The 27272-nt window shown below is 33.0% G+C and overlaps 1 protein-coding gene across 1 annotated transcript; it reads right to left on the reverse strand.

Moving 5' to 3' along the window:
- Positions 1-194: 194 nt before the first annotated feature.
- Positions 195-27272, reverse strand: LOC131071382 (pentatricopeptide repeat-containing protein At5g64320, mitochondrial-like). The gene is made up of 5 exons (XM_059213336.1): positions 27058-27272; positions 1897-1953; positions 1307-1697; positions 932-1161; positions 195-291 (listed from the first exon to the last, which is right to left on the reverse strand). Exons 1-5 carry the CDS (start codon positions 27270-27272, stop codon positions 195-197), a joined length of 990 nt encoding a protein of 329 aa, XP_059069319.1.

Genomic DNA, 27272 nt, shown 5'->3' on the forward strand with positions numbered 1-27272 from the left:
GACGACATTTGAGATAGAGAAAATGCAAAGATATTGACCAAATGTCTATTTCATCTCAGGATAAGAATGGGATGGCATTTACTCAAATTCTTGTATCCTTGATTCATTTGTCAATGAAAAGAAGAAAAAAACTTGGGGCACACAGAATATTGATGAGAAAGCGGCCATATTCAGAAAGTTCACATTGTAATAGTTTAAACATCCTCATTCAGAAAGCGGCCATATTCAGAAAGTTCACATCTCAAAGGAAGAGGAAGAGGATAGCATGTAATATGAAAGGACTCACTCAAACTGCTTTAAAAGACAGATAAAATTTACCAAAATCAACTATATTTGTCAATCACAGTTTAGAGGAATAATAAGAGCCGAAGACAATCCAGCCCTAGCAGGAAATATAAAATTTTGACTGTCATGATTATATTAGTTAGCTGAAAATATTACATTAGTTCACTACTGAGAGACAAGTGATTATGAAGTCAGCATAGAGTACCATAAACAGAAGAAATCTTGATAGACAAGTTTAATAGATAACTGAAAGTTGTGGATTGTCATAACTCATTTTGAGATATCAGGAAAATAATGATTTGTATGCGACAAACAGCCTTACAACTATCTTTATAGGTTTACATTTATTATGCAAACCTATTTTATTGTATCTATAAAATTATAAAATTGTTTTAAAATAATCAGAAAGAACCATTTGGTTATGCTTCAATCCAAACTATCATAACTAGAATTATGATCAACATTATCAAAATGACTTTCCCATCCTTGTACAAGAGAATTTTTCTATACATAAATGCATAAATATCAATTTCTAGAGCTGGGAAAATATATATCCAAAAGTGATTTTGAATGGTTGGCACTCACCAAGACATGAGAACTATTCTGCCCTAGAAATAATAAAAGAATCATCATTTAAAAAAAGTACCTTAATTTTTGCTTTTGACCAACTTTAACCAGCCAGTCAAGTATCCGGACAGTTGCATCACTTGGAGCACAACCTTCTTTCTTCATTTGATCCATCACCCAAAACGTTTTTTCAAGGTCATGTCTTTCACGGAAGGTGCGTAATAATTTATTGTATGTTACAACATTTGGAACTAAATCTTTTGTTCTCATCTCATTCAGCATCGAGAGAGCCATGTCAAGTTTGTTTTCCTTGCAAAAAGAAGCAATCAATCTATTATAGGTTACAACATCTGGGGTAATACCAACCACTTTCACGTTTAAAAAATACTTCAAGGCCTTATCCAATTCACCTTTTTTAGCAATGGGCATCAATCAGACAGCTATAAGTGACTACATTAGGAGTCGAGCCTTCATCTAGCATCTTATTAAAGAACGAAAGTGCTCTAGAAAAATCTCCTGCCTTGCACAGGCCATCAATGACTTTGGTGTATGTCACTTCATCAAGTTTCAAATCCCTCGTCGCCATCTCCTCTAAAATCTTTCCTACCATGTTCATTTCTCCCGTTCTACAGAATGCAGAAATTAGCGTATTATATGTAATTACATCAGGAAGATGTCCCCTATTTTCCATCTCAGAAATAAGTGTAAATGCTTCTATTTCCCTGTCACTGTGACATAAACCATCAATCAGAGTGTTGTAGGTAACAACATCTGGGGAGCAGCCTTTGCTTAGCATATTTTTAAACAACTTTTGAGCCTTTTCCATCTCATGAAATTCACATAGGCTACGTATCAAAGAACTATAAGTAATCACGTTCGGCTGTAATCATGTCCTGTTTCTGTGTGTGTTGATGTTGAGATGAGGAGGTTTTGGAGTATTGTTTGGAAGAATGAGGAGGATGAGGATGAGGAGAAGGTACCTGTTTAAAGAGGGGGCATCATATCCATTTGAAGTAGCTGTGCATCATCATCTCCATCTTCTACCGCGTAACAGAGCAGTGCAGAACAGGACAAAACCCTCGCGCATCTTCTCTGACCTTCCTTCAGTCAACAAATAAACATAAAACAAAGATAACTATTATTAAAAAGGAAATAAATCTAACCCAACATTTATTTACCTATAGCTTTCTGGTTAGGATAGTCCTTAAAAAGATGGACAGAAGTAAAACATATGATATAGCTTTTTTTTTTAAATAAATGTATTTTTTTTCATCATATTTTTTTTAAGTTATATGTAAAATGTTTATTTATTAGTTTTTGTTAAATAGAATTATTAAATTCATTCAATTTTATTTTTCAATTAATTAAATCAATCATTATAAAAATTAAAATTTTTTATTAAGATTTCTATAATTTGTATTTAATTTTTATTTAAATAATTGTAAAAATACTTTTGTTTTCTTCTTATTAGTATTTGACGTTAGGCAAAATACCATTGTAATGAATTTTTCTTTTTTAAAGTTAACTAGTTATTAAAAAATTTAATTTGAACCAATTACAAATAAGGTTTTATTTTTGTTTTTAAAAATATTATTATTTTCTAAAGTTACTTGTCCAATTTTTAAGTTTACATATTATAAAAATTATTTTTTTGTGTCCTGATTGGCCAATACAACTTTTGTTGTTATAAGCGGATTTTTCGGAAATCTAAAACAAATAATGTTCGTGAAAACCATTTAGGCGGGAATATAGGTACTTAGCCAATAGGCCCGATTCGTGTGCCGATAAAGAAGTTTTGTAGTTGCCCCCATCCCAAGCACGCTAGTTTTCTTCTGCGATTATTTTTTATGGCTACTCTGAAACTACTTTCGTCCCCTCTACCAAGCAGTGCAAATCTGTTTGAATCCTGTAATTTTTTATATTCCAGTAGTCCATCAATTGAAGCTGCTTCCAAAAGATTCTCCATAAAACAAAAATTTCGCTCTTGAATTCGAAGTTGCCTCCAGTATGATGCAAGAGAAATTGAAAGTCATTAACAACGAATCTTTAAATGGAAAGCACAAGATTCAGGAGAGCAAATCCTCTCTAGAACAATTTGCATCTTGTCAACACCGGTATTTTTCTTGCGCTGAAACCTAATGGTCAATTAATATTTGCGTATATTTGACTGTAAATTCTTCCTTTTGGACTCAACTTGGAAATATATGCTTCATAGCACGATTTTTATTTGTGTTCTACTGCAGTTTTGCTTCTGAAAAATGGCAAAGTGGAATAAAAATCGTTGCCTCGCATTTCCACATGAAAATCAGTAAATCAGAAAAATAGCTTCTTATATTTAGAGTGAAGTTTATCTGCAATTAGAGGACGTGAGAAAACATTATTAATTAGAAGTTATATGTATTGAATTCTTTTTAGGATGATTTTAGGACAACACTTTCCAAAACCATTTCTGATTTGAACTTAACAAATCAGAAAACTGTATTTCATAATAAATAGGAGTTTTATGAGTTGCAATTGAGAATAATACCAATAACATACAAATCAGAACTGCAAATCATCATGGAATTTTGAAACAAGCTACAAACTTTATAATTTCAATGGACTAGTTGCTCCGTTACACCTAGCCAAGATACCCAATTAGAGAAATTTGGTCATGATTTTATGAATTTTACTTGACGTTAGTGTCTTGTTGATATATTAAACAAATTGCTGGGGTTTTAAAGAAACTATTGTTAAACAAATGAATACTGAAATTGAAGATGATTGTTTCAAGTTTTTGTCTTTTAGGCTCTTAACAATGTTTTAGCTTTTTAAAACAAGTCCAGTTCCAAACTGATTGAATCTTAGAAGAGTTCTATAAAAATAGAGAAATGTAGAAAGAACATGGTCTAATTACATGACTACTTGTTTGCATCTTACGATTGTGAAGTGATGTAGAAAGATTTAGTCTAGAACCAGACTGGATTTTTCATTCTCCATATTGTCTGACATACCCAATTCACATAATGAATAATATAAAAATTTGTCAATTAAAATATATCACAATTGCCTGTCCACGGATACTCAATGAGGGCAACTAGATTAATCATTCATTTTTTTCTGGTAGCTCAATACCCAAGCATATCAGTAGTTTGGTGTTAAATATTTAGATTAATTAGTTTTATTGATGTTTTTATAAAAAAATATTATCATATAAAATTTATTTTATTTAATTAATATACATAAAAAACTAAAAAGTCATGACAATTAAACTTGAACTACGATCTATTAGGATTTTTTTTTTTTAAATATATATAATTTATCATATATTTATAATATTAAATAAAAAATTCATATTGAAAATTTACTTGATAACAAAATTAATATAAAAAATAATAATAAAATAATTTTTTATTGTAAAACATAAGGAGAGTAGAGGTCTTAGCAAAACAAAATACTAAAGATTAGCTCATGATTGAGTTTTTTTTTTTTTTTAGAAAAACATCATTTTTATGAAACTCTTCAAAATTTATACAAGTACCTTTGGTCCCCATTACAAGTCACAAACAATAGCTAATGATATTTTAAAACATCTTTTATGCATATTTGTAACATTGATTGTATGGATCTAATTATAAATCATTTTAATATTTTAAAAAATTATTCCTTTACCTAAAATTGCTAGGCATCTTACATCCAATATAGTTTTTCAGGACTATTCAAGCTCTCAAAGAATGGCTAGACTAGTAAGTACAAATGCATGGTGAAAATTGTATACAAAACAACACACCAAATAGCAACAAATGCATTTGATGTAATATCTCTCTTGTATTTATTGTAAACATGTGTTGTAAAAACATTTCAAATAACAAAAACATTTTGCATAATTTTAAAAAGTAGTTTTACAATTAATTTAATTATTTATCAATTTATTATTTATAATTATTATTATTTTTCAATATTTTAATTTTGTATTTAATTTAATTTATTTTAATTTAAATTTTAAATTTAAATTTTAAATATTTTCTTTTTTGTATTGAAAATAGCGAATAAATTGGGGTACAAATTGGGAGTAACTGATTTATCAGTAAGTCATAACTGTGCAAAATAGGATCTTCTTGTACATGCTATGTTTATCAAGTTCTCTACACAAAATATATGTCTGACTAATTACATCGGTTGTCTAAATACAAAATTAGGGATGTCTAATTACAAAAAAGATTCATTTTGGTGAATGGTGATTACTGACTTACAATTTTGATTCTAATATATGTGCAATTGAATCATGTGTTGTTACACTCTTCCGATGGTCTATAGTATTTGTGATTAGAAATTGTATCATGTCAATTAAGAGGGATGAAAATCATTATGTTACTAAAAAATTTGAGTCCTAGCCAACCTTAATAGGATAGATTTGAATCTTGGCTGACCCTAACAAGTGCTTCTCACAAAGAGATCTAGATATTTTGTTATGTGTTTTAAAACCTTATACACTTTGTTCTCTTTCTAACAATGAAGAGATAGTGGTATTTTGTGCTTATATGTCAGATATTTCATATTTCTTATCTTATTGAAAATATTGCAAAATTTTTGGTGTATCAATTTAGATATAGTTTCCAGTTTCCTATTTATTTTTATCCCTTTTCCCTCCAAAATGTTTGAAGAGTTGGCTTCTAAAATCCTAGAGCTCGTTTAGTGAAATACATTTAGTCGCCCATTCACTAAACTTCCCATAAGGTTGTTTCCCATAAGTGTAAACTTTAAGGATAGACAACCCCTAATACTTGGCCCTTTTGTAAGAGAAATGGATCTTATTTTATTCTAAAGACAATGCCACTAAATATTAGTGGTAAAAACTACTAGAGTACTTGATGATGTTGCTATAAGTGACCTACAAGAGCCTTTCTTTGCTAAAATATGAGATTTTGATCTAGATTTATTGATTTTATTGTCCATTTCCTCTTGGTTTTTGATATAAGCAAGAATGTCTCTTTAGCAACTCGTTCTTTATTAGTCTACCACAATATTTGATCTCTCTTATAAGTGACTTGCAAGATCTTTTATTGGTCAAAAGATGAGACTTTGATCTTAGTTTCTTGGTTGCATTGTCTAGTGCCTCTTGTTCTTTAATATAAGCAAGAACATATCTTCAGCATATGATTTAGTAATTAACCTACTACAATATCTAATTCATTGGCCAACAATTGCATGCTAGTGATCTTTCACCATACTAAGACAACCCATGGTTTATCAACCTACTACAAGCTCTAATTAGTTGGGCAACAAACACAGATAAATGGGCTTTCACTTGACTATAGATATATGATAAATGGGCTTTCATTTTTCTACTTATTATAAAAATTATAGAATGTAGTAGTATATGTAATTACGTTGGGAAGATGTCCACTACTTTCCATCTCATAAGTACTAATGCCTCATTTTCCCTATTACTTCGACATAGACCACCAATTAGAATGTTGTAGGTAAATACATTTGAGGAGCAATCTTTTCTTAGCATAGTTTTAAACAACTTTTGAGCCTTTTTCACCTCATGAAATTTACATTTGGTTGTAAACCCTTTCTGAATATTTTGTGAAAACAATCCAAAGCCTTCTCCATCTTGTCATATTTTCACATTTCATCAATAACTGCATTTTAAACGTCACTACATTAGGCAATTACAAGATCAGTAGAAGTAAAACATATGATATAGATTTTATGCATACTTAATGTTCATGACATTTTTTAGATAGATATATTTAAGATTGAAATTTACATTTGGTTGTAAACCCTTTCTGAATATTTTGTGAAAACAATCCAAAGCCTTCTCCATCTTGTCATATTTTCACATTTCATCAATAACTGCATTTTAAACGTCACTACATTAGGCAATTACAAGATCAGTAGAAGTAAAACATATGATATAGATTTTATGCATACTTAATGTTCATGACATTTTTTAGATAGATATATTTAAGATTGTTTTATTAATATAATATTTTTAATTTATTATTAAAAGTAATCATTTGACACATAGATAGTTGTTAAATTTGATATATGAAGTTTCTATTTGGTTATCACATGACACTCTTTATCTTGTTGTTACTAATATAGAATGTCTTGTTACTTGTTAATATTGATTATTATTTTTGAAGATGTATAAGAGTTAAAAAAAATACAAACCATAAGAACTTAAATAAATTTATTATTATCTTTTAAAATTGAATAGTTTTTTTATTTTTTTTTCATTCTTGGAGTTGAGCATCATCAATAAGTTCAATATCTTATTGAAGTTATAGGAGATCATCCATACTTTTGTTTGGATACATATGTATCAAAGAATTTGTAACCATTGTGTCAAATAAAAACCTTTTTCATTAAATGATTTGTTGGATGTCCACACCATATTATGAATGGTCAATTTTGTGTAAGCTTGTAGCAGGTTAGAAAATATTATGAAAACTAGATTTATACCTTCTTGTTGCATTTTATTAAAGGTTTCCAAGGCCTTTTGAACTAAATCATTTTGTTCACATAGACAACAATTATCACATTTCATGAGATTACATTTCTTTGGGCCAAAAATCCTTAAAGCCTCATTAAGAACACCATTTCATACACCTCTCATAATCATGGATTTCCATGACGCTACACTTTCTAAAGCATTTATCAAGCAGTTCATATGCCTTTTGTGCTCTTCAACACTTCAAATACATATATACTAGGGCATTTACAACTACAACATTAGACAAAATTTTAATTTCAACTATGTTTTCTTGGATGTACCTTGTTCTAAAGCTCCATTTTGGCACAAGTTATTAGGATATTAACGAAGCTTGTAGAATTTGGCTTTAAAAATACCCTTTGTATTTGCTCAAAAGATTCCAATGCCTTTTAAACAAACTTATTTTATACATACCTATTTGAGACATAGTACCAAAAATATTAAATTGCCTAGAGTGTCTTCCTTGACATTTTGAATAAATATCTACAATATATATATATATATATATATATTGCAAAGTTTTCATATCAACTTCACAATCAATGAAGGGATTCAAACAAATGCAATAGAGAAATTGAAAAAAATTAGAACCTAATTAAATAATCCAGATAATCTCAAAAGAATAATGTAGTTCAAATACACTAGAGAAAAATCATATAAAATTGAAGAGAAATCATATTATAAACAAAGAAAGATAAAATCAGTGTAATATAATGCTATACTTATGGTTATAATAAATAATGCTTAATATACCGAATTAATACACTTTTTTCAAGTATTTGATGGATACCTTGTTCTAAAGATCCAATTTTGGCATAAGATAGGATGATGCTAGCAAAGGTTATGGAGTTACACCTTACACATTCTAGTTGCATTTTGTTAAAAGTTTACAACGCTTGTTAGTTAAATCCATTTTGTACATATCATACAATTATTCCAATATATATGACCAAATACCTTTCAAAAAAATTGTCAAAATAGTTCACATGCCTTATGAATCCTCACATTTTTTGCATATTTCTCTACTAGGGCACTTGCAACAAAATGGGACAAAAATATCATTTTGATTATCCTTTTCAACACATGTAGGAAGTGTTGGATTGATGATGATTTTTGTCATAGATGACTTTATGTGTTGTCATTGATGGCACATGTATACACACACATATGTTCACATTGTCATAGTCATCTTAGTTAGGACAAATAGGTACTACTCCTAAGTCTTTATAATGCAAATCAGTATTATATGTATAGAGAAGTCCATTTAGTTTTGAAGGTGTCTAACCAGTATATGTAGACAATCGATATATGTAGGAATGACATGACACCAGTTTGGAGATACTATGGAGATCAACAAGGAAGCGAATGGAGGACAATCAGTCTATGAGTTGGAAGAGGTTAACTCTTAACCGGTATCAGTGTTCCAATCGGTTTCGCTGATTGTGTGATGAGTTATCACCGATCATGATGAGTTATCCCTAACCAACAGTTTTGATGACAATCTGTGATGTGTTATGTTAGATTGTCCAGATACACTGCACCTAGAAAATTGTGATGAGGTTCCTAAGCTGACATGAAATCTAATGTCTATATAATGACATTGTGATGAACTTTTTTTATGATGTGAGATACAAGTGATAAGTTATTGTGATTTACTGAAGGAGTTGCAGAGTATGTCGGTGATGCAGTTTTGAGCAAGCTGAAGAGGATCTATACAAGCAAGATGTGCTATTTTTAGATAACACCACCTATTGTTTTCTAATCACTACAACAGTTAAATCCCCTAACCAAGTAATCTCTAACAAGCTTTATTGTACAAATCCTCTAACAAGGTGATCCATTAGTTTGGGTTTGAAATCCTTTACAGAGATGACTCCCAACAGGGTACTACCTTTAACAGGGTATAGCTCCTAACAAAGCTTTTGGGATCTTTAACAGGATTCACTCCTAGCAGAGCACTTTGTAGACCTTAACCAGTCAGTTACCTATTTCTGTAGATAGTTAACTTGTGAGTCCCACCTCACCATGGTTTTTCCCAGTTGGGTTTTCCACATATAAACATTTGTGTTGTGGTGGATTTTTTACTTGTGGATTCTTTAATATCATTTTGGATTGTATGCATAGTTTTAAGTAATATGGTTAATTATCTTTACTGGTCTATGTTTAAAGTGGTATTGTTTTTGTTGTCACTGATTCACCCCCCCCCCCCCTCTCTCAGTGCTTTATAAGTCTATCAATTGGTATCAGAGCCTAACTTCCTAAATTCTTAATCACTTGGAAAGAAACCCTAAAGCCACCATGGGGGATATGAGTTATTTAGAGATGGATAGAGTACTTTATGCCACCAAGGAAGAGCTTGAAACCCTTAGGGTCAGATTTAAAGCTTCACAAGTTAAAAGCAGAGAGTTGACTGAGAAACTATTGGAGATATCTAACAATAGTTCTTCATATGAGGCCAACATTAATGCATTGGCTGAAGAATTGGAAAAAGTGAATGGTGAAAAGATAAATCTGAGGATAGAACTTGAAGCCCTAACAATCCATATGAGTCAAGATCTTGAAGAAAAGAGGGTAGCTGAAGACCTAATCAAAGAGAGAGATCATGAGATTGCCAAGATTAAGTAGGAGAATGCAACTTTGCATGAACATTGGTATGAGGAAAAGGAAGAGAAGGAATCTTTGCAGCTAGATCTTGAAATGGCAATGTCTCTAAGAGAGACTCTGACAAAGAACAATAAAGATCTTACCAAAGAGCTTACGGAGGCTAATGGGAAGCTTAGAAAGTTCAATAAGATTTATTCTATGTTGGATGAGCGGATCCAATCTCAGAGGATGAAAGGTGAAACATCTGAACTTGGTTTCAATACATCTAAGAAAGGAGAATCTTCTGGTACTAAGAGCAACATGCACAAAGGTAAAACTGATCCTAAGGCTAACAAGCCTACCGGTAAGAAATATTTCAAACCTATTTGCTTTATCTATCACAAACCTGGACATACTACTAATGTGTGTAGAAGAAAACCTAATGAGAACACAAGATATAATGCAAATGCTAGGTATATGTCTAGAAGATTTGAAGGTCATTGTTTCACATGCAACATGTACAGACATATATCAGCTGAATGAAAATATGGAGAAAACAATTTGGCACCTCACATGAATCCAAGACCTAATGGTGACTAGAGAAGGACCTATGACAACCGGGGAAACATGAACTGCCAGAAACTCTATGTCAATCAGTTCAGTCCATATGAAATAGAAAAGGTAACAAATGTGATTTGCACTATTTGCAATAATTATGGACATGTGGCTATGAATTGTAGAAGGATAAGTGGAAGAGGTAATGCAGAACCTTGAAGTTCATCTGGGATGGCTTGCTATCATTATCATAAAATGGGACACATGGCAAAGTTCTATAGAACTAGGAAGAACAAAATGGTTAATCAATCTGAAGATCAGAAAGGTAAGCAGAAGATTGATGTTGAGGAAACCAAAGTGGAGATGAATAGAATCTGGAAAAAGAAGAGTGAGGACAAGCCTATAGAAGAATCTAACCCTTCACCTAGTGTGGAGAATCCTGCACCAAAGAACTAAGATTTTCAACAAGCCTAAGGGAAGCATAGCGATAAATCCACTTCCAGACCCCTTCAAGAGTGTATGGTAAAAGAGTTTTGCATTTAAAGTTGTTTAGTGAGAATTCTTGATATCATTGTCTATCAGTTTTCTAAAGGATTATTAGTTGGTTATATACCTGTCGGAATAGGTGAATTTTTTTAAGCGATATATTAGGGTTTGTTAACCTATCGGTTGAGAAATTAATGTAGTGGGTAAGTTTATAAAAGAGAGTTTTACTAAGTTATTTTTACCCTAATTACATTCAAAGAAGATTTTTTGAGAACCTGCAGAGAGAAAAAGAGAATTGCTAGCTGATTGTGAATGGATGTGTTGTGGATCGAAAGTTGAATTGGATTCGAAGATTAGAGAAGGCGAAATGGGTGTGCATTTGAGAAATCAATCAGAAACCTTGCCAACGTGAAGGGAATAAGGTATTCTTTTGTTAATCTCTCTCAAATCAATTTTATCCAAAATGGCATCGTCGTCTAAGAAAGCGGAGAGACTTATGATTACTATTGAACCTATGGAGTCTATGGAATCAGACAAAATAGTATCGTATAAAGCATTGTCTCAAGTTCCTGATGGTGTTATGATCAAAGGTGATTTATCCAGTTATATTGACTATAAAATTGAGGATTTGGGATCACTATCAATCTATTCACAACTCAAATCGTTGTGTGGTAAAATAGGGAAAACCAAACTGAATTCATTAGGGTTTATGAAAAAGGTTTTCATAATGTGACATATTTTCTTGAAGATTTTGAAGAAGAGAATGTTAGGATAATTATTAGTCGTGTGCATGGAGAGAATATGTATCTTGATAGGCTGCACACAATCACAAAGGAAGCAATTCATGTAGTGACTAGTTTTTGGCAAACCAAGGAAGTTCCAAAGCTGAGGACAATTTCAAAAGATACTGTGATTGCATTGACTCAGACAACCACTGACAGTCGTGCATTTTTGGTCAACAACATTACAAATCAAGCAGACAGATTTGCAACTATTGTCATTGGTTATAGGATATTCCATTCAAGCAGGATGAACAGTGTGCCATTTGTCATTGTGCATGTAGCTTACAGGATGATTGCAAAAAATGTTGATTACCATTTATGTGAGGCAATAAGGAGCCAATTGATGTTGAACCTTAAATCAATCAAGAAGGAAAATAGTCAAAAGTTCAAGTATGGTCAATTGTTGATTAGTCTATTCTTCTATTTTCAGAATTTCCTACCAGGAATCGGTGACATTCAATGGTTGAAGGACATACCAGTTACAACTCAAATCAAGAACAACATTAAGGTTGTAAAGAACATATTTCATGTGGCCATGAACAAATATTTTAATGAATTTCAAAATAAGATGAGCATGAGGTTAAGGCTACCTGAAGATGTCGTGAAACACTTTGCAAAAGACATTTGTTTCACAATTACCACAAAATTTTGCCTTATGGAGGTCGTTGAACCCAAGGAAGATGAGATGGAAGAAATGAGTTATGAATTCAACTATAACATTAATCAATAATGCCAACAACCTTTTGGCATCTCCCAAGGATAATAAGAAGAAAAGACTGGGAACTTACCAGGAAAGGAATGCACCTGCTCAACCTAGTAGTGCCAAAGAGAAGAAGAAGAAGAAAGTTGAGCAAGAACCTCCTGTGTCCACTAGAACAAGGGTGACCAGAAGTGTTCAAGTAAAAAAGGAACCGAAACCCAAAGTATATGCTAAGAATCAGACTGCAACAAAGAAGAGAGGTACGCAACTCATTCTTCAAGTAAAATCTGAGGATACTGACACTAAAGAGGAACCCAAGAAGATGAAATTGACTGGTAAGAAATCCAAACCAGTAGGAGACATTTCAAAGTAAAGTACTCCTATTAATGTTACATCATACAAGCCTATGACTGATTTTGAGAGGACATTAAAAACATTAGGGAGGAAACGGTTTGATAATGTGAAATAATGTTTTGATTCATTTGATGATAAACAGAAACAACAAATTGTTCAAGAGGTAATCAATAACTTATGTCAATACAATCGGTTGCCTTAAGATATTGAAAAGGATATTTCTGATTCTTTGTATTTTATTCTTGCAAATAAATGGAAAATAGCTCTAGAATAAGATCAAGAAATTTTTGATAGATTTTCATTCAATATTTTCTTGAGTTACCTAGAGATGAATTATTAGAATTGCTTGATAATTTCAATGGACAGTTTCATTCCAAATCAAGAAGAATGAAGTTATTGGTTGGAAAGGTTCAATCTATTGAAATTAATACTCACCAGATAGCTAAAAATATTCAAAGGATGCATGAGCAAATGAGGTGTTATTAAGATGACCAAATAGAGATTGGATTTCAACCAGAGCTAGATGAAGAAGAGGTTATTACATCGGATGTTGTCTATCTTATTAAGAATAAGGATGACACTACTTCTCCACTGGTTATTTTCTTTGTAGATGATAATGAAGAAATCCAGGACACTATTGATACAACTGGTAATATCATTGAACCAGTTAAGGAACTTGTACAACAACCAGATATTACTATTACACAGGAAATAATCGAAGCACTGGTCAATGAACCTAGTGTGGCTATTCAACCGCCACCAAAAAAAGAACACCAAGTTGAAAATCAACTGCCACCGGTTATTATCGATACATAAGAGAAACATATAGAGGCAGAGAAAGAGAAACCGGAGAAAGATATTGAAGTGAAGGAAACTGAACAGAAAAAGGAAGAAGTGAAAGATAAAACAAAGGAGAAGATAGCAGAGAAAACAAATGAAAAGGAAAAAGCAAAGGAGAAGAAGTAACCTGATGATGAGGATGACTCACTCAGTATACAAGGTCCAATTGATGTCGACAAATTGAGCACATCTAAACTTATGGAGATTTCTACAGTGATGCAATCTAGAGCTAAAAAAAAAGGCTAAAAGAATAGAGAAAAGACGTAGAAACAATTCAAAATATTGTTGATATTCTATCATCTCCTACCAGAGACTGACATTGGCAAATTGACTACCCCTATCAGCAATCTTGGCCAATTGGTTGCTGATGCCTCTGACCAACTGAAGTCCCTTGAAGAAGTTGCTCAGACTTTAGCTGAGAATAATTACAGAAAGAAGAGGGGAGAGCAATTATTGATAGATATTGATATAGGGAAGATTGCTTTATCTCTGAATAAAGATGTTTTGAGAACTGCTATTGAAACTGGAGGAAGGATACTAGCCTATACATCTAATGTTTTATTTTTCTATCCTGATTTGAAGAAGAGGCGAGAAGAGAAAAAACATGAACTGGAAAAGATATGTACTGCTTACATACCTTTATAGGATTTAGCCTTAATTTTTGGCAAATCAGTTGATAATTTGCAACATCGGTTAGATGTTTATGATTATGAATAGGTTAAGAGACTTGGATCCTTGAAAGAACTAAAGAACCATTTGAGACCTAAAGTGGACATCTTACAATGGGCATACAAGGATCATGCAGAAGCGGTTTTGGCAACTCTAGAGATGAGCATAGTGGATGCGATGGAAGAATTCACGGCACAAGTTATGACAACTATTGAGAGCACTGAAACATTATTGGGAACATGGGATTATGATTTTACTCAGATGAAGATTATTTTCAAGATTCTTGAAAATTGCAGTGAACACTCCTTGAAAAACTCTTATATTTATATATATGTAGTTTTCTTATGCAAATTTTGATATAATATATATGTATTTTTACTTTTCAATTTGGCATTGTTGTCAAAGGGGGAGTAGAAATATGTATGTGTTGTGAAAATTTTGTATGTATTGTTAAGGGGGAGTAGAAATATGTTTGTACAATTTTTGTAAGCACACTTAGTTGTAAAGTTATAAAAATTTCTAAGTGTTGCCATCAATGCCAAAGGGGAAAATTGTTGGCTTGATGATGATTTTTGCAGTAGATGACTTTATGTGTTGTCATTGATGGCACATGTATACACACACATATGTTCACATTGTCATAGTTATCTTAGTTAAGATAAAATGGTACATATCATACAATTATTTCAATATCATACAATTGTTCCAATATATGACCAAATCCCTTTCAAAAAAATTGTCAAAATAGTTCACATGCCTTATGAACCCCTACACTTTTTGCATACTTGTCTACTAGGGAACTTGCAACAAAATGGGACAAAATGTCATTTTGATTATCCTTTTCAACACATGTAGGAAGGATGTTGGCAAAGGTTATGGAATTTGGCTTTACACAAGGTCTAGTTGTATTTGCTTAAAAAAATTAAGGAATTTTTATACCCATTTTGCATGTTCTATAATCATTACAAACTATAAAACTATGGTCTTTTGAGGAATTTTTTCCAAATAGTTGGCATGCCTTATATATGCTTCTATATTTTTCATACATAGTGGTCACTTTTATGAGATGACATGTTAATGACAGCTTCCCTAATGGTATTGTATTACGTGATGCCATCTTCAACCATTGTTGCAATTACTTGCAATGAAAAAAAATTAGGCACTTGTAAATAGTAAAAACCTTTGATTGATCCACTCATCCACTAATGAAATCCTTCTTTATTCAAATAAGAATGTTAAACATGAAAACCATTATTATATAGGTTATTCTAAGGAAATGAGACCTTGATTGATGGGGAGGCATTCTCAAAGAGAGTTTCACCTTGCTAAATAGGTAGTTGGGTGATATTTTTATGGTCTCCTTCCACTCTTTACTTTGTCATGTAACAATCCAAAATGATCAAAATCTCTAGGAGTGCTCCCTATCAAGTTGTGCCCAATAGTTGTTTCAAGCTTGATTGAGATTCATAATGGTAAATCCAACCATTATACTATCCAACTCTCCAACATGTACTTGCACAGGTCTTAGGGGTGATTTATAGGTGTTTCAACTCCAGCCAATTGATTCTTCAACTGGTTTTCCACCATTTCCTCATTGCTTCCTTGTTCTCCTATTTTCTAGGCCTAGTAGCCCTAGAGCCCCAATTAGCCCTAACTCACCAGTTTTGGGCAGTTATTCAAAACTCACTCAAAGGACCTCCCAACATCTTTGGTGATCTAAGTACCCTTTTGGATGAAATTTTGAATCCACTAGGTGAGATAGTCAGGTATGTTCGTACTAGTACGAAACCCAAAAAAATGTCATTTATAGAGGGTTTTGGGACTTAGCAGTCTTCTCAAATGGGTTTGTTGTCTTCTCCACTCTATCACACCTCCACCCTTTCACATAAGCTCTGCCACACATTACTTTCTCAAGCCAAACACTTGGCATCCCTACAAGCATATGAAACAATTCAATCATCTTCCTAACCGGGCTATGACTGACCTCGCCTAGGAGATGATGGCAAGTTTCTTCTCAACAACTTCTAGGCCAATATAATTTATATTTACACTGTAAAAGGGTTCCATATCTCGCGTCCCAAGGGTTATTGAGCAAAACTCAAGGTATTTCAAGTTGGAACCATAACTGGGCTCTGAAACCCTTGCTCAAGCCGAGAGCAATGCAAATTTAATAACACACTGCACTAAAAAATAGTACAAACACCTTCTGAGAGATACAATTTCATACACTAAAAAATCTTGTAAGAACAGTAGTAGAATCAGTCCATTATGTATGTACTGCTGCTCAAAATTTGAGAAAATTCAAGGTAAAATCTGGAAAATGTCTTCACAATCTATTCAAACTTACTCAAGGATTTTGCGAACCCCTTTACAATAATTATTAGAGCATTTTATATTCCATATGGATCCTAACCAAATCTTCATCAGTTTCCTAACCACCAATGTGCTCAAAAATGCAAAAAATGCTCAAAAGTTGCAAAATGTTGTCGAGCAACAATGACAACTTTTGCTAAAATGTGCAATTTTTACAATTTATGCATTTTCACTCATCCTAAACCTCTTAGGATGACTAAATAACTTAAAATTACATTCCTAAATTCCTAATGAGGCTTTACAAGACATTTTACATCAAAATGAAAATTTATGCCATTTTAGGCTTACAAGGGCTCATATGCCAAATTTGAGCAAACACATAACCTAGTTGACAATCATCCTTCAAATGCACATCCAACACACATGTTGACCCCTGAGTAGTCCATTATTCATAATACTAATCCAAAATAAGGACTATCACACCAAAATCTAGAAAATGCACTAAAACCTAGGTGCTCCTGCACCATACTCCCCCAATGAGAAAGAAGTCAAGTGACTCCTTGAGGTAACAAAGAAAGGGGAATTACAAGCTTAGAAAATTTGTTTTAGGTACCCAAGTAGCCTCAGATGTTGGAAGGTTCTACCATTTGATCAAATGCTCCATATAGGCGGCGTGTCTTGCCTTCTTGAGAACTCTAGAATCTAACACATTCTCGGCTTGTGGCATGGTTGCAGGTGGTAAGGGCAGGTCTAAAAGTGCTTGAGATACCTCTAAGACTCTTCTACATTCCTCTGGAAGTGTGCCCTTATACTGCACCAAGTCTACAACATTGAATATAAGAGATAAAGCCATATCATCGAGTAGGTCTAGTTTGTATGCATTGTGTCCATACTTGGCCAAGACCTTACAAGGTCTAATCATCCTCATCTGAAGTTTACTAGGGACACCTTTCTAAAGACTTGCTTTGTTCAAATGAACCATGACCAAGTCCCTAACAACAAATTGTATATCCTTTCTTTTCTCATCTACTTTTTCTTTGATATTTTGAGAGGTGTCTAGTAGGGTTGTCCTAACCTGCTCATGAATCTCTTGCATGGATTAAGACATGTCCATAGCATGTCAAATCTATTGTCCCATATTTCCAACATCTCTGAGCTCCAAAAACTCTTTGGGATGAAGGCCATACACAATCTCAAAGGGGTTCTTACCGGTTGATGTATTCACATTGTCATTATAGGCAAACTCAGCTTGATGGATGATCCAATCCCAAGCTTGTCCATACTCCTTTGTCAAACACCTAAGAAGGTTTCCAAGGGTTCTATTGAGCACCTCTATTTTTCCATTCGTTTGGGGATGATAGGCTGAACTGAAAGACAAGGTAGTATCCAATCTCTCCCATAAAGTCTTCCAAAAATGACCAATAAACTTTGTATCTCCATCTGATACTATGTTGATAGTTAAGCCATGAATCCTAATGACTTCCTTGAAAAACAAATGAGCAATATGACTAGCATCATGAATCACCTTACATGGAATAAAATGGGCCATCTTTCTAAATCTATCAACCACAACATAGCTCCTATCGAAACCTAATTTGGTCTTAGGTAAACCAACAACAAAATCCATACTTATACACTCCCATGACCAGTTTGGGATAGGTAAATGCTGATAAAGACCAGCATTAGAAGAGGTACCCTTATCTCTTTGGAAAACCACGCATTTCTCCACATATTTCCTTATATGTCTTTGCATCTTAGGCCAATAGTAGAATCTTTGGACAAGTTCCAAAGTCTTGTTCAAGCCAAAATGCCCACTTAGGCAACCATTATGATTCTCTTGCATCAATTTTTCTCTCATTGACCCTTTAGGTACACAAAGTTGTCCTCCTTTAAATAAAAGACCATCTTGTAAGGTTAAATCTACCTATTCACTATGAAAATGATTTCTAAACTCTTGACAAACCTTGTAGGCAGCAACAAAGTCTCCATCCTCTTGATATAACCCCTTGAAACGATCCAGTCCAATGATCTTGAGCTGCACTTCTTGCACTATTAGAAACCTTCTACTTAATGCATCAACAACTTTATTGCATTGTCCCTTCTTGTTTTTAAGGTAAAGTTACTCCAAATACTCTACCCATTTAATATGCCTATGATTCAACTTTTCTTGTGAATTGAGAAAGCTAAGAGATTGATTATTAGTATAAATGACAAATTATTTAGGCAACAAATAATGCCTCCACTTCCTAAGAGATTGAACAAGTGCATACAACTCCAAATCATAAAAGTAATACCTTTTCTTTGCATCATTGAGCTTCTCACTGAAAAATGAAACTGGTCTATTGTCTTGGCTAAGACTGCTCCAACTGCTATATTGCTTGCATCACATTCAATGGTGAAGAGCTTGTCAAAGCTTGGAAGAACTAGTACCAGTTGAGTAGCCACCTTTGTCTTCAAGAGATCAAATCCTCTTTGTGCTTATTTTGTCCATTGGCACTTAGTCTTCACACCTCCTTTGATTGTGTCAAGCATGGGTGCACATATCTCACTGATTCCTCTGATGAACTTCCTATAGAATTGTGCCAAGCCATGAAAAATCCTTACTTCACTTGTTGTCTTAGGTGTAGGCCAACTGATTATGGCTCCCACTTTAGAGGCATCCATCTTCAAATAACCTCTTGATATTACAAACCCAAGGTATATCAACTCCTATTTCATGAACTCACATTTCTCCAAATTGATGGTTAGTTGCTCATCACATAGTTTCCTCAATACAATTTCTATATTCTTAAGATGTTCATCTTTAAACTTTCTAAAAATCAAGATGTCATCTAAATAAACAACAACAAATTTACCAATATAATCCTTGAGTACTTCATTCATGAGTCTCATGAATGTGCTAGGGGCATCTGCGAGTCCAAATGGCATAACAAGCCATTCATAAAGCCCTTCTGTGGTCTTGAATGTTGTATTCCATTCATCTCCCTCCTTGATTCTGATTTGGGGGTAACCACTCTTGAGGTCTATCTTGGTGAAGTATTCAACACCTCCTAAATAATCCATCAAATCTTCATTTCTCGAAATGGGAAATCTATACCTGATTGTGATCCAGTTTATGGCTCTAGAATCAGTGCAAAGTCTCTAAGTACCTCCCTTCTTTGGGGCCAAAATGATGGGTACTACACATGGGTTGCTGCTCTTCCTTATTAGACCATTGTCCAAGAGTTCTTGTATTTTCTTAGCTACCTCCTTGTTCTACTCTAGTGTCATTTTATAGGCTGCCTTATTAGGCAATGAGGCTCCGGGTATGAAGTCAATTTGGTGAGTTATGGAACATTGAGCCCATCACTGATAATGTCCTTGAATTGTTTTAGAATCTGTTGTACTTCATTGGGAATGCATACTTTCTTCTCCTTGCTTTCTTCTTTTGGTTTTACTACAATTACGAACCCCACTACTTCTTCTTTGAGTGTGTTAATGAACTCCTTCTCACCAACTAGGAGCACATTAGGACCCTTTGATCTTCCCTCTTCTTGGTCTCCTATGGACTGAATTTTATAGGTGATTTCATCCATTTGAAAAGTATAGGCATTCTTTTCCCCATGGTGTATTTCTTTTCTGCCAAACTGCCAAGGCCTACCTAGGAGTAGGTGGCAAGCATCCATTGGCAAGATGTCACACAAGATTCTATCCTTGTATCCTCCTATATTTAACTCCACCCAAGTTTGTTCATTCATAAGAACATGTTGCCCCTTGTTGAGTCAAGTAACCTTATAAGGATCACTATGTGGGATTCTTTGTAGGCTGATCTTACTCACTGCTTCTTCTGATACTATGTTATTAGTGGACTCTGAATCCACCACCACTCTACATACTTTTCCCATAATCTTGCATTTTATCCTAAACAAGGATCTCCTTTGTCTAGGTTCCTCCTTAACCAGTTCCTTAATCAAGACCCTTCTTATCATGAGATTTTCTCCAACCTCTAAATCTAAACTCACTTCTGATGCCTTCATGTTTGCTGCATATTCTTGAATATAATTTACTCTCATCTCACCTCCTTGGGATGAAGAAGACTTCTCAGGACATCTATAGGCTGGGTATCCAAGTTGATGGCAATTGTAGCACTTCATTGTGGTGAAATAGGACCCTCTTCCTAATCCACTAGACCTTCCTCTACTAGAGTTGCTAGATCCCCTTCCTCTATAATTACTCTTGCTATTGGAATCCCCCCTTTACTCTAACAACTTGGATTCCCCTTGGGATCTTTGGTCTACACTTCTTCCACCATAGCTACCTCTATGACCTCTGCCATCTCTTCCCCTACCTCTGCCTCTATTGCTTTGCTCTTATTTCTTTTTGCTCTTCTCTTCCACCTTGAGTGCCAATTGATAAAACTTATGGACAATACTAGGACATAACAAACTCAAATATTCTTGTATATTCCATCTCAATCCATTCAAGTACCTGGCTACCTTGATGCTTTCATCTTCCATCACCTTGGATCTCAAACACAACTTTTGAAATTCCTCAGTGTAGCTACTCACATCTAGTTCTCTTTGTCTCAAGTTTTGTCTCCTCTTGTGCAATTGAATTTCATTGTCTTTAGGGATATATGCTTCTTTCACCTTGGCTAGAATTCATTTCCAAGTGGCAATTGGGTTCTTACCCTCCTTTTTCCTCTCCTCTTGGATGAACTTCCACCAAGTCAAGGTTGCTCCTCTCAATCTAGAATTGGCTACCTTCACCTTTTCTGCCTCACTAATCCCATCACATTCAAAGTGATTCTCCAATCCTTCAATCCATTCCATGACTACTTCTGGTTCCATTTTTCCACAAAAAAGTGGCACTCCTTCTTGGTATTTTCCTCAGGCTTTGATGTCTCTAAGGAAATGTAGTACCCCTACCCTAGTCAGCTTTGTAAAACCGGTTTGACCTTGGTAGATTTTTTTATGTGGTAATCTTGAATGGTTGAATTACATGAGGTAATGTTGTAGTCAGATATTATGATTATTGTGCATATCTGTTAATGTTCTTTGGCATTGATTCTTATGTAAGTTTAAATTGTCCTCCTAATTATTGTTATTAATCTCTAGCTAACATCTTCATTATATATATATATATATGCTTGTGTGACTCTTGGTTGCAGGAGATTGTAGGTACAGTACCGCCTAGGTGCGAGGTTCGTCTTCACCTGGATTCATAGGGTTGAGTATACCTCTTTCATCCTTAGAATTTGGGTTAGATGGTCGAAAACCCCCAGTTTACCCTAGTCATGCTCAAGTAAGCATCGTCTGTGATCTGTTAGTTTCCCTTTTTTATTTGGGTTTGCAGGTCGGGTAATTGGTTGGCTTACTTGGTTTGCGTGCTTGGCATGTGGTAAATGGAGTATTTAACCCTAAGTATTTATTTTGATTTAATGTGTTCATTTACGCATTAGTAATTGAGGAATTAAAATAAATAGGTTTCTTTTATGTGATTAATCATTAATTAAAAAGATCGCTCTATTTATGTTGGTAGTGAGTTTAATTTAATGGTTAATTTTAAATAACGAATTTATTTAGTTTATGCATTTTTAAAAAGGAAAGATTTAAATTTATTCGAAATAGAAATAATTTAATCTCTTTTGCTTTTTGGAATAGAAAAATTAATTTTAATTATTTAAGAAAATCAATTTTGATTAGAAAAGTGAGTTTTATTCATATTTATTTTATATAGTGTGTAAGATTGATTTTGAGAATTTAATTTAATTAAAAATATTTTACCCTCATTAATATTGTGAAATGCAACTATTAGCTTTGTTAATTAAAAATTAAATGAGGGAGAAAATCATTTCTTTTAATTGACTAAATTTATAATCTCAATGCATAAACAATTCAACTATGAGATAATTCCATTAATTAATTAATTAAATTAAGTTGCAAGCTACATGATATTAGAAATATATTTTTATTTAAATTTTAGTGGAAAAATAAATTAGATTAATTATATTTATTGTTCCTAGAATTTTAAATAAATAAATAAAAGAATAAAAAAATAATAATAAAAAAAATGAATAAAAGAATTAATTGGAATTAAAGTATTGTTTTAATTCTTTATTTAGAAAATTAATTAATTTGCATGAGAAAAGAAAAGAAAGAATAATGATATTTAATTATTGCATCTTAGCTTATCTTTTGTTATAAAATTAGAAAATAAAATAAAATTACTTTTATTCTAAATTTAGGTTTTTGAGAAAAAGCTATTGAACCTAGAATTTTAGTTTAAATAGGGAATAGGTCTTTATTTTAGATACACAGGAAACATGTCAAGAATTTAGGTGAAGAAATTAATTGGAAGCTTCTTGAAAAGATTAGGGCTCTTCTACAAATTTCTTCCAGGAAAGCTATACCAGGTTGGATGACTTCTTTGATTGTGGGTTTTTAGAAAATATTTCTATTTTTCTCTGAATGATGTGTGTGTAAATTATTTGTCAGTTTCAAAACCCTCTTTTGGTTAAATCAGGTTTTGAATTTAAATCTTTGCCCAATGTTAATTTTCTAGTGTATGGGAGTAATTTAATTTTGAGAACATTGGGAAAATTATTATGGAAAGATTATTCTCTCTGGTTTGATTTGTTCTGATAGTCCTTTAAATAAATATTTGTGATTTCTTTAGAAATAAATTTAATTGTGAATTAAATTTATTGGATTATCTAATTTAAAAAAAAAATGTAATTGAAATAAAGTTCTATGAATGAATTTTATTGAATAGGAAAAATTTATTTCTATGTAAATTTTGTTAAGTGGTTTTTATGGATTTGGAAATTATTTTCATTAATTCAATATATATATATATATATATATATATATATATATATATATATATATATATATATATATATATATATATATATATATATATATATAAAATAAAATAAAAATATATATATAAAAACCATGGTAGCGGCTACCTACAGTAGCATCCGCTACCGTGTGGTAGCATGGGCTACCGTGCCTGGGCCAGCATGTTAACATTTTTTGTTGTATTATTATTTATTTAACCCTATGCGTACTGTGGCATACTGTTTCGAGTTACGTGCCCAAGGGTTTGGTAAACAGAATAATTTATGTTAATTTATATGATATATATGTATGTATGTATGTATGTATGTATGTATGTATGTATGTATGTATGTATGTATATTAGATGTGTTTTCTTTATGGTGGTTATTATTTTAACTATTATTTAAATACTGATTATGAGTTGATATATATAGTTGTAATATAATTATGAGTATATCATATATATACGATGTATATATATAGGTATGCATACAATTATATTATAGTTATAAAATCAGTTTATAGTTTGAATGTTTCAGAAAAGCTTATAATTTTTATAATTGATAATTGTGTTAAAATACATTAGGAGAATTATTTCTTTGAGATCTTATTTAACTTATTGAACAAATGGCAAATTGATTTCTTTGTATTAAATAGTTGTACTTTCTTATTGTCTGGAAAATCTTTGATTGCAAGTTATTTATGCTTTTGGTTGTTTTAAGAAAATAATGCCTGTATTAGGATCTTGTGTAAATGGTGTTTGTAGTCAAGCTTAATTTCATTGCAATTCTAGTTGAGTTGTCATTGTGTCTTATGTTGATATTTTTGTTTGGACCCTATCATTTGGATGATTTGGGTACTTGTTTATGTCTTCGGTTTCTAGTTTGGTTGTTGCCTTGTGATGGTGTTTTAACTGGTCTTGTCCTTTATGCGGGTGTCGAGTGGTGATTTGCGGTTGGCCATAGCGGGTCAGGTCTCTAGTTAGAGTACTGTCGGGCAATGGACCTTGTATTAGGTTTTGTTATGTTCAGTTGGATCCGTTTCTATGTAGGGATCATTTATGTAAGTATTGACCGATGTGGTTGGTTGTTTATTGGTATGATTCGCCTTGATGGCAAGAATGTAAATGATGTGAAACTTATGTACCTTTAACTTATTTAATTATCAGAGGGGTCTTGCAGTTGAGCAGACCCAGAGATGTAGCCCTCTAGGGGTGAACTCCGAGATCATTTTGGTATTATGTGTTACTTTTGTTCTTATGTTTCATGTTTTAGTGTTAGCATGTATGGATGGCATTTTGATAAAATGTGTAAGTGGATTAGATGAAATTAATTGTAAATGCATGTTTTCAGTTGTCTCTTAATGCAGTAATGTGGTTCATGAAAGAGTGTAGTTGATTTGCAGAATGAATTCTATAATTGTTAAGGAAATTAAGTATGCATGGAAAGATCTCGTTAGTTTATGATGAAATTCAAGTGTGTTATTAAATTGGATGCATGACTAAAATTTTAATGAAAAGTATGGACAAAGGGTATGAATAAACCTTAATGGATGAACTTTATCTTGTGATCTATATTTTGTCTTGCTGAAAGAAATTGTCCTTGTTTAAGAATTTTCTCATTATTAAGACAATCGGCTTATTGGATTGATTAGCGTAAGTTAAGTTAAATGTGGAATTACATAATCGCGTTGGGAAACTCTTTAGGTGTTAGTTGATGTCTTCCGCTGTGTAATATGTACTTTGATATTTTATTGTATCTTTATGTTGTGTCTTATTTTTTTTTTAAATTATTGCACTCTATTCATGTGTTTTAGCTTTATCCCTTCGGGGTTTCCTAGTGGGGCACTACATTTGGTATCAGAGCCCAAGTTGCAAACACTGGGATCTCTGGTTTTGCTTGTGCCCTTAGTTGGTGTGTGGTGTATTGACCTTATGTGTATGTTTGTCCTCCTTTTTGTATGTTTGTGATTGAGCAGACTTTAAGTTTTGTGTAATGTGTGTGTTCACACCTTGTTTTCACCTTCTTGATGTGGGTGTTTTGGAGTGATTGTATGTGCTTTGTCTTCTTATTGAGGTCTTGGTTTACAATTTCTCTTATTCTGAAGGAGAGTCGTATGTACCTTCCTTATTGATTGTTGTACTCTTTTGACTAATCCATTTGGGTTGGTTAGTGTTGTCTTGAATCTTAAAGTATGAAATGTGCGTGTTTAAGAGTAAGATCTAGTTTAGTGTTGTCCACTTGAAGGACTTGTATGGTAAATATTGAATGCTTATTTTGTAGTAAAATGAATTATTGTCATCCTTCCTCCTCTTTCTCTCTCTATAAATTAAATGTTTTTGTTATATGTGTATTTATCTCTTATGTGAGTTTTCTTATTGCAAGAGAAAGGTTCCAATTTCTCGAGCCCTTGTGTGAGCCTTATAACACTTATGTTTTTTTTAGATTATAAAAGGGCTTTGGTTTGAAAGTGCATATTGGATATTGAAAAAAAAATTGTATGTTTACACTAAAGAATTCTCCATGTGTTTCGTAGGAGTAATATAATTAAATTCTATCTTAATTAAGGTGCATTAATATGCGAATAGTTGATTTTGTGAAACTACTTTGGTTGTAAAAGAAGTATCAAAAGGGAACATGTTATAGTAGCTTCGAGAGTGTATTAATGTAATGCTACTAAAGAGTGCATTGATTTAAATAGAGTGTTTATAGAACATGTGAAATTGTACTTTTTGCATTTTTGGCTTTTTATGGAAAGATGAAAGTCTTGAGCTTCATAACGAAATTTCCATAGTTAGTAATGTGGTTGTGAATGCTTAATGGATTTAGAAAAGATATCAAAATGATGTTATTTCCTTATGTAATGGTGAATTGTTAAGAATTTCAGTACTGGTATCTAGAGTAAACTTTATTCAGTGATTTGTGTGGAAAGCATAGGTAAAATATTTCTTGACTAGATGATAGCATATCGAAAAGTACTCCTCGTAAATGTGACTAAACCAGTAATGGTGCTATTCCTTGTGTATTGTAAGAAACCCATGCTTGCTATGTGTGCCCATGGGATGGTGAAGTAATAAACCATGGAAGATATGTTTGTTTATGAGTATGGTAAAACCATACTGTTTATGTGATGTTTCTTATTTGTTTCCTTATTGAAAGCCAACCCACGGGTTGTTGATAATTCAATATGTGAAGGGGTAGTATTAGAAGTCACCATTCCTTGAATAGTATGGAAAGACGTACGAGTAATATCGATGCAAAGCGACTTTAGCTTCTCTATTTCGAGGAAAAATATAGTTTTGTAATGAAACTGTATTATAGGTGTACTCAATACTTTCCCTTGTGATGAACCGATTTATAAGGTTCATGTGTGCCAGCCTATTCCTATCCTTATATTTGAGCATATTGGTGTCAGTTCTTGAGCAAAATGATGGTTTTATTGGAGGATAGTTTGCCTTGTCTTCATGAAAGGTATGTTATTTTGTCTTGTCTTCATGAAAGGTATGTTATTTTGCCTTGTCTCCATGAAAGGTATGTTATTTTTCACATGAGTTGCCAACTGTCCAGCGTTGGTAAACATGTGGGTGGACCTTAGCCATGTATACCTCTGGCTTACGATGAGTATCCCGCGAGGTACATCTCTATGCGGGGTGTGACCTGTGCATGCCCTTTTCTGCGAGGTACATTGCCATGTGGGATACGTCCATTGTGTGCCCTTCCACTTTGGAGTATTGCCATGCTATGCTGAGACACGAAGCTGGATGTAGTAGACATTGCCATGCGGGATACATCCATTGCGTGCTTTTTCCACTTGGAGTACTGCCATGCCAT

This window comes from Cryptomeria japonica, chromosome 2 (genome assembly GCF_030272615.1).
Source record: "Cryptomeria japonica chromosome 2, Sugi_1.0, whole genome shotgun sequence".
In the NCBI taxonomy this organism is placed as follows: Eukaryota; Viridiplantae; Streptophyta; class Pinopsida; order Cupressales; family Cupressaceae; genus Cryptomeria; species Cryptomeria japonica.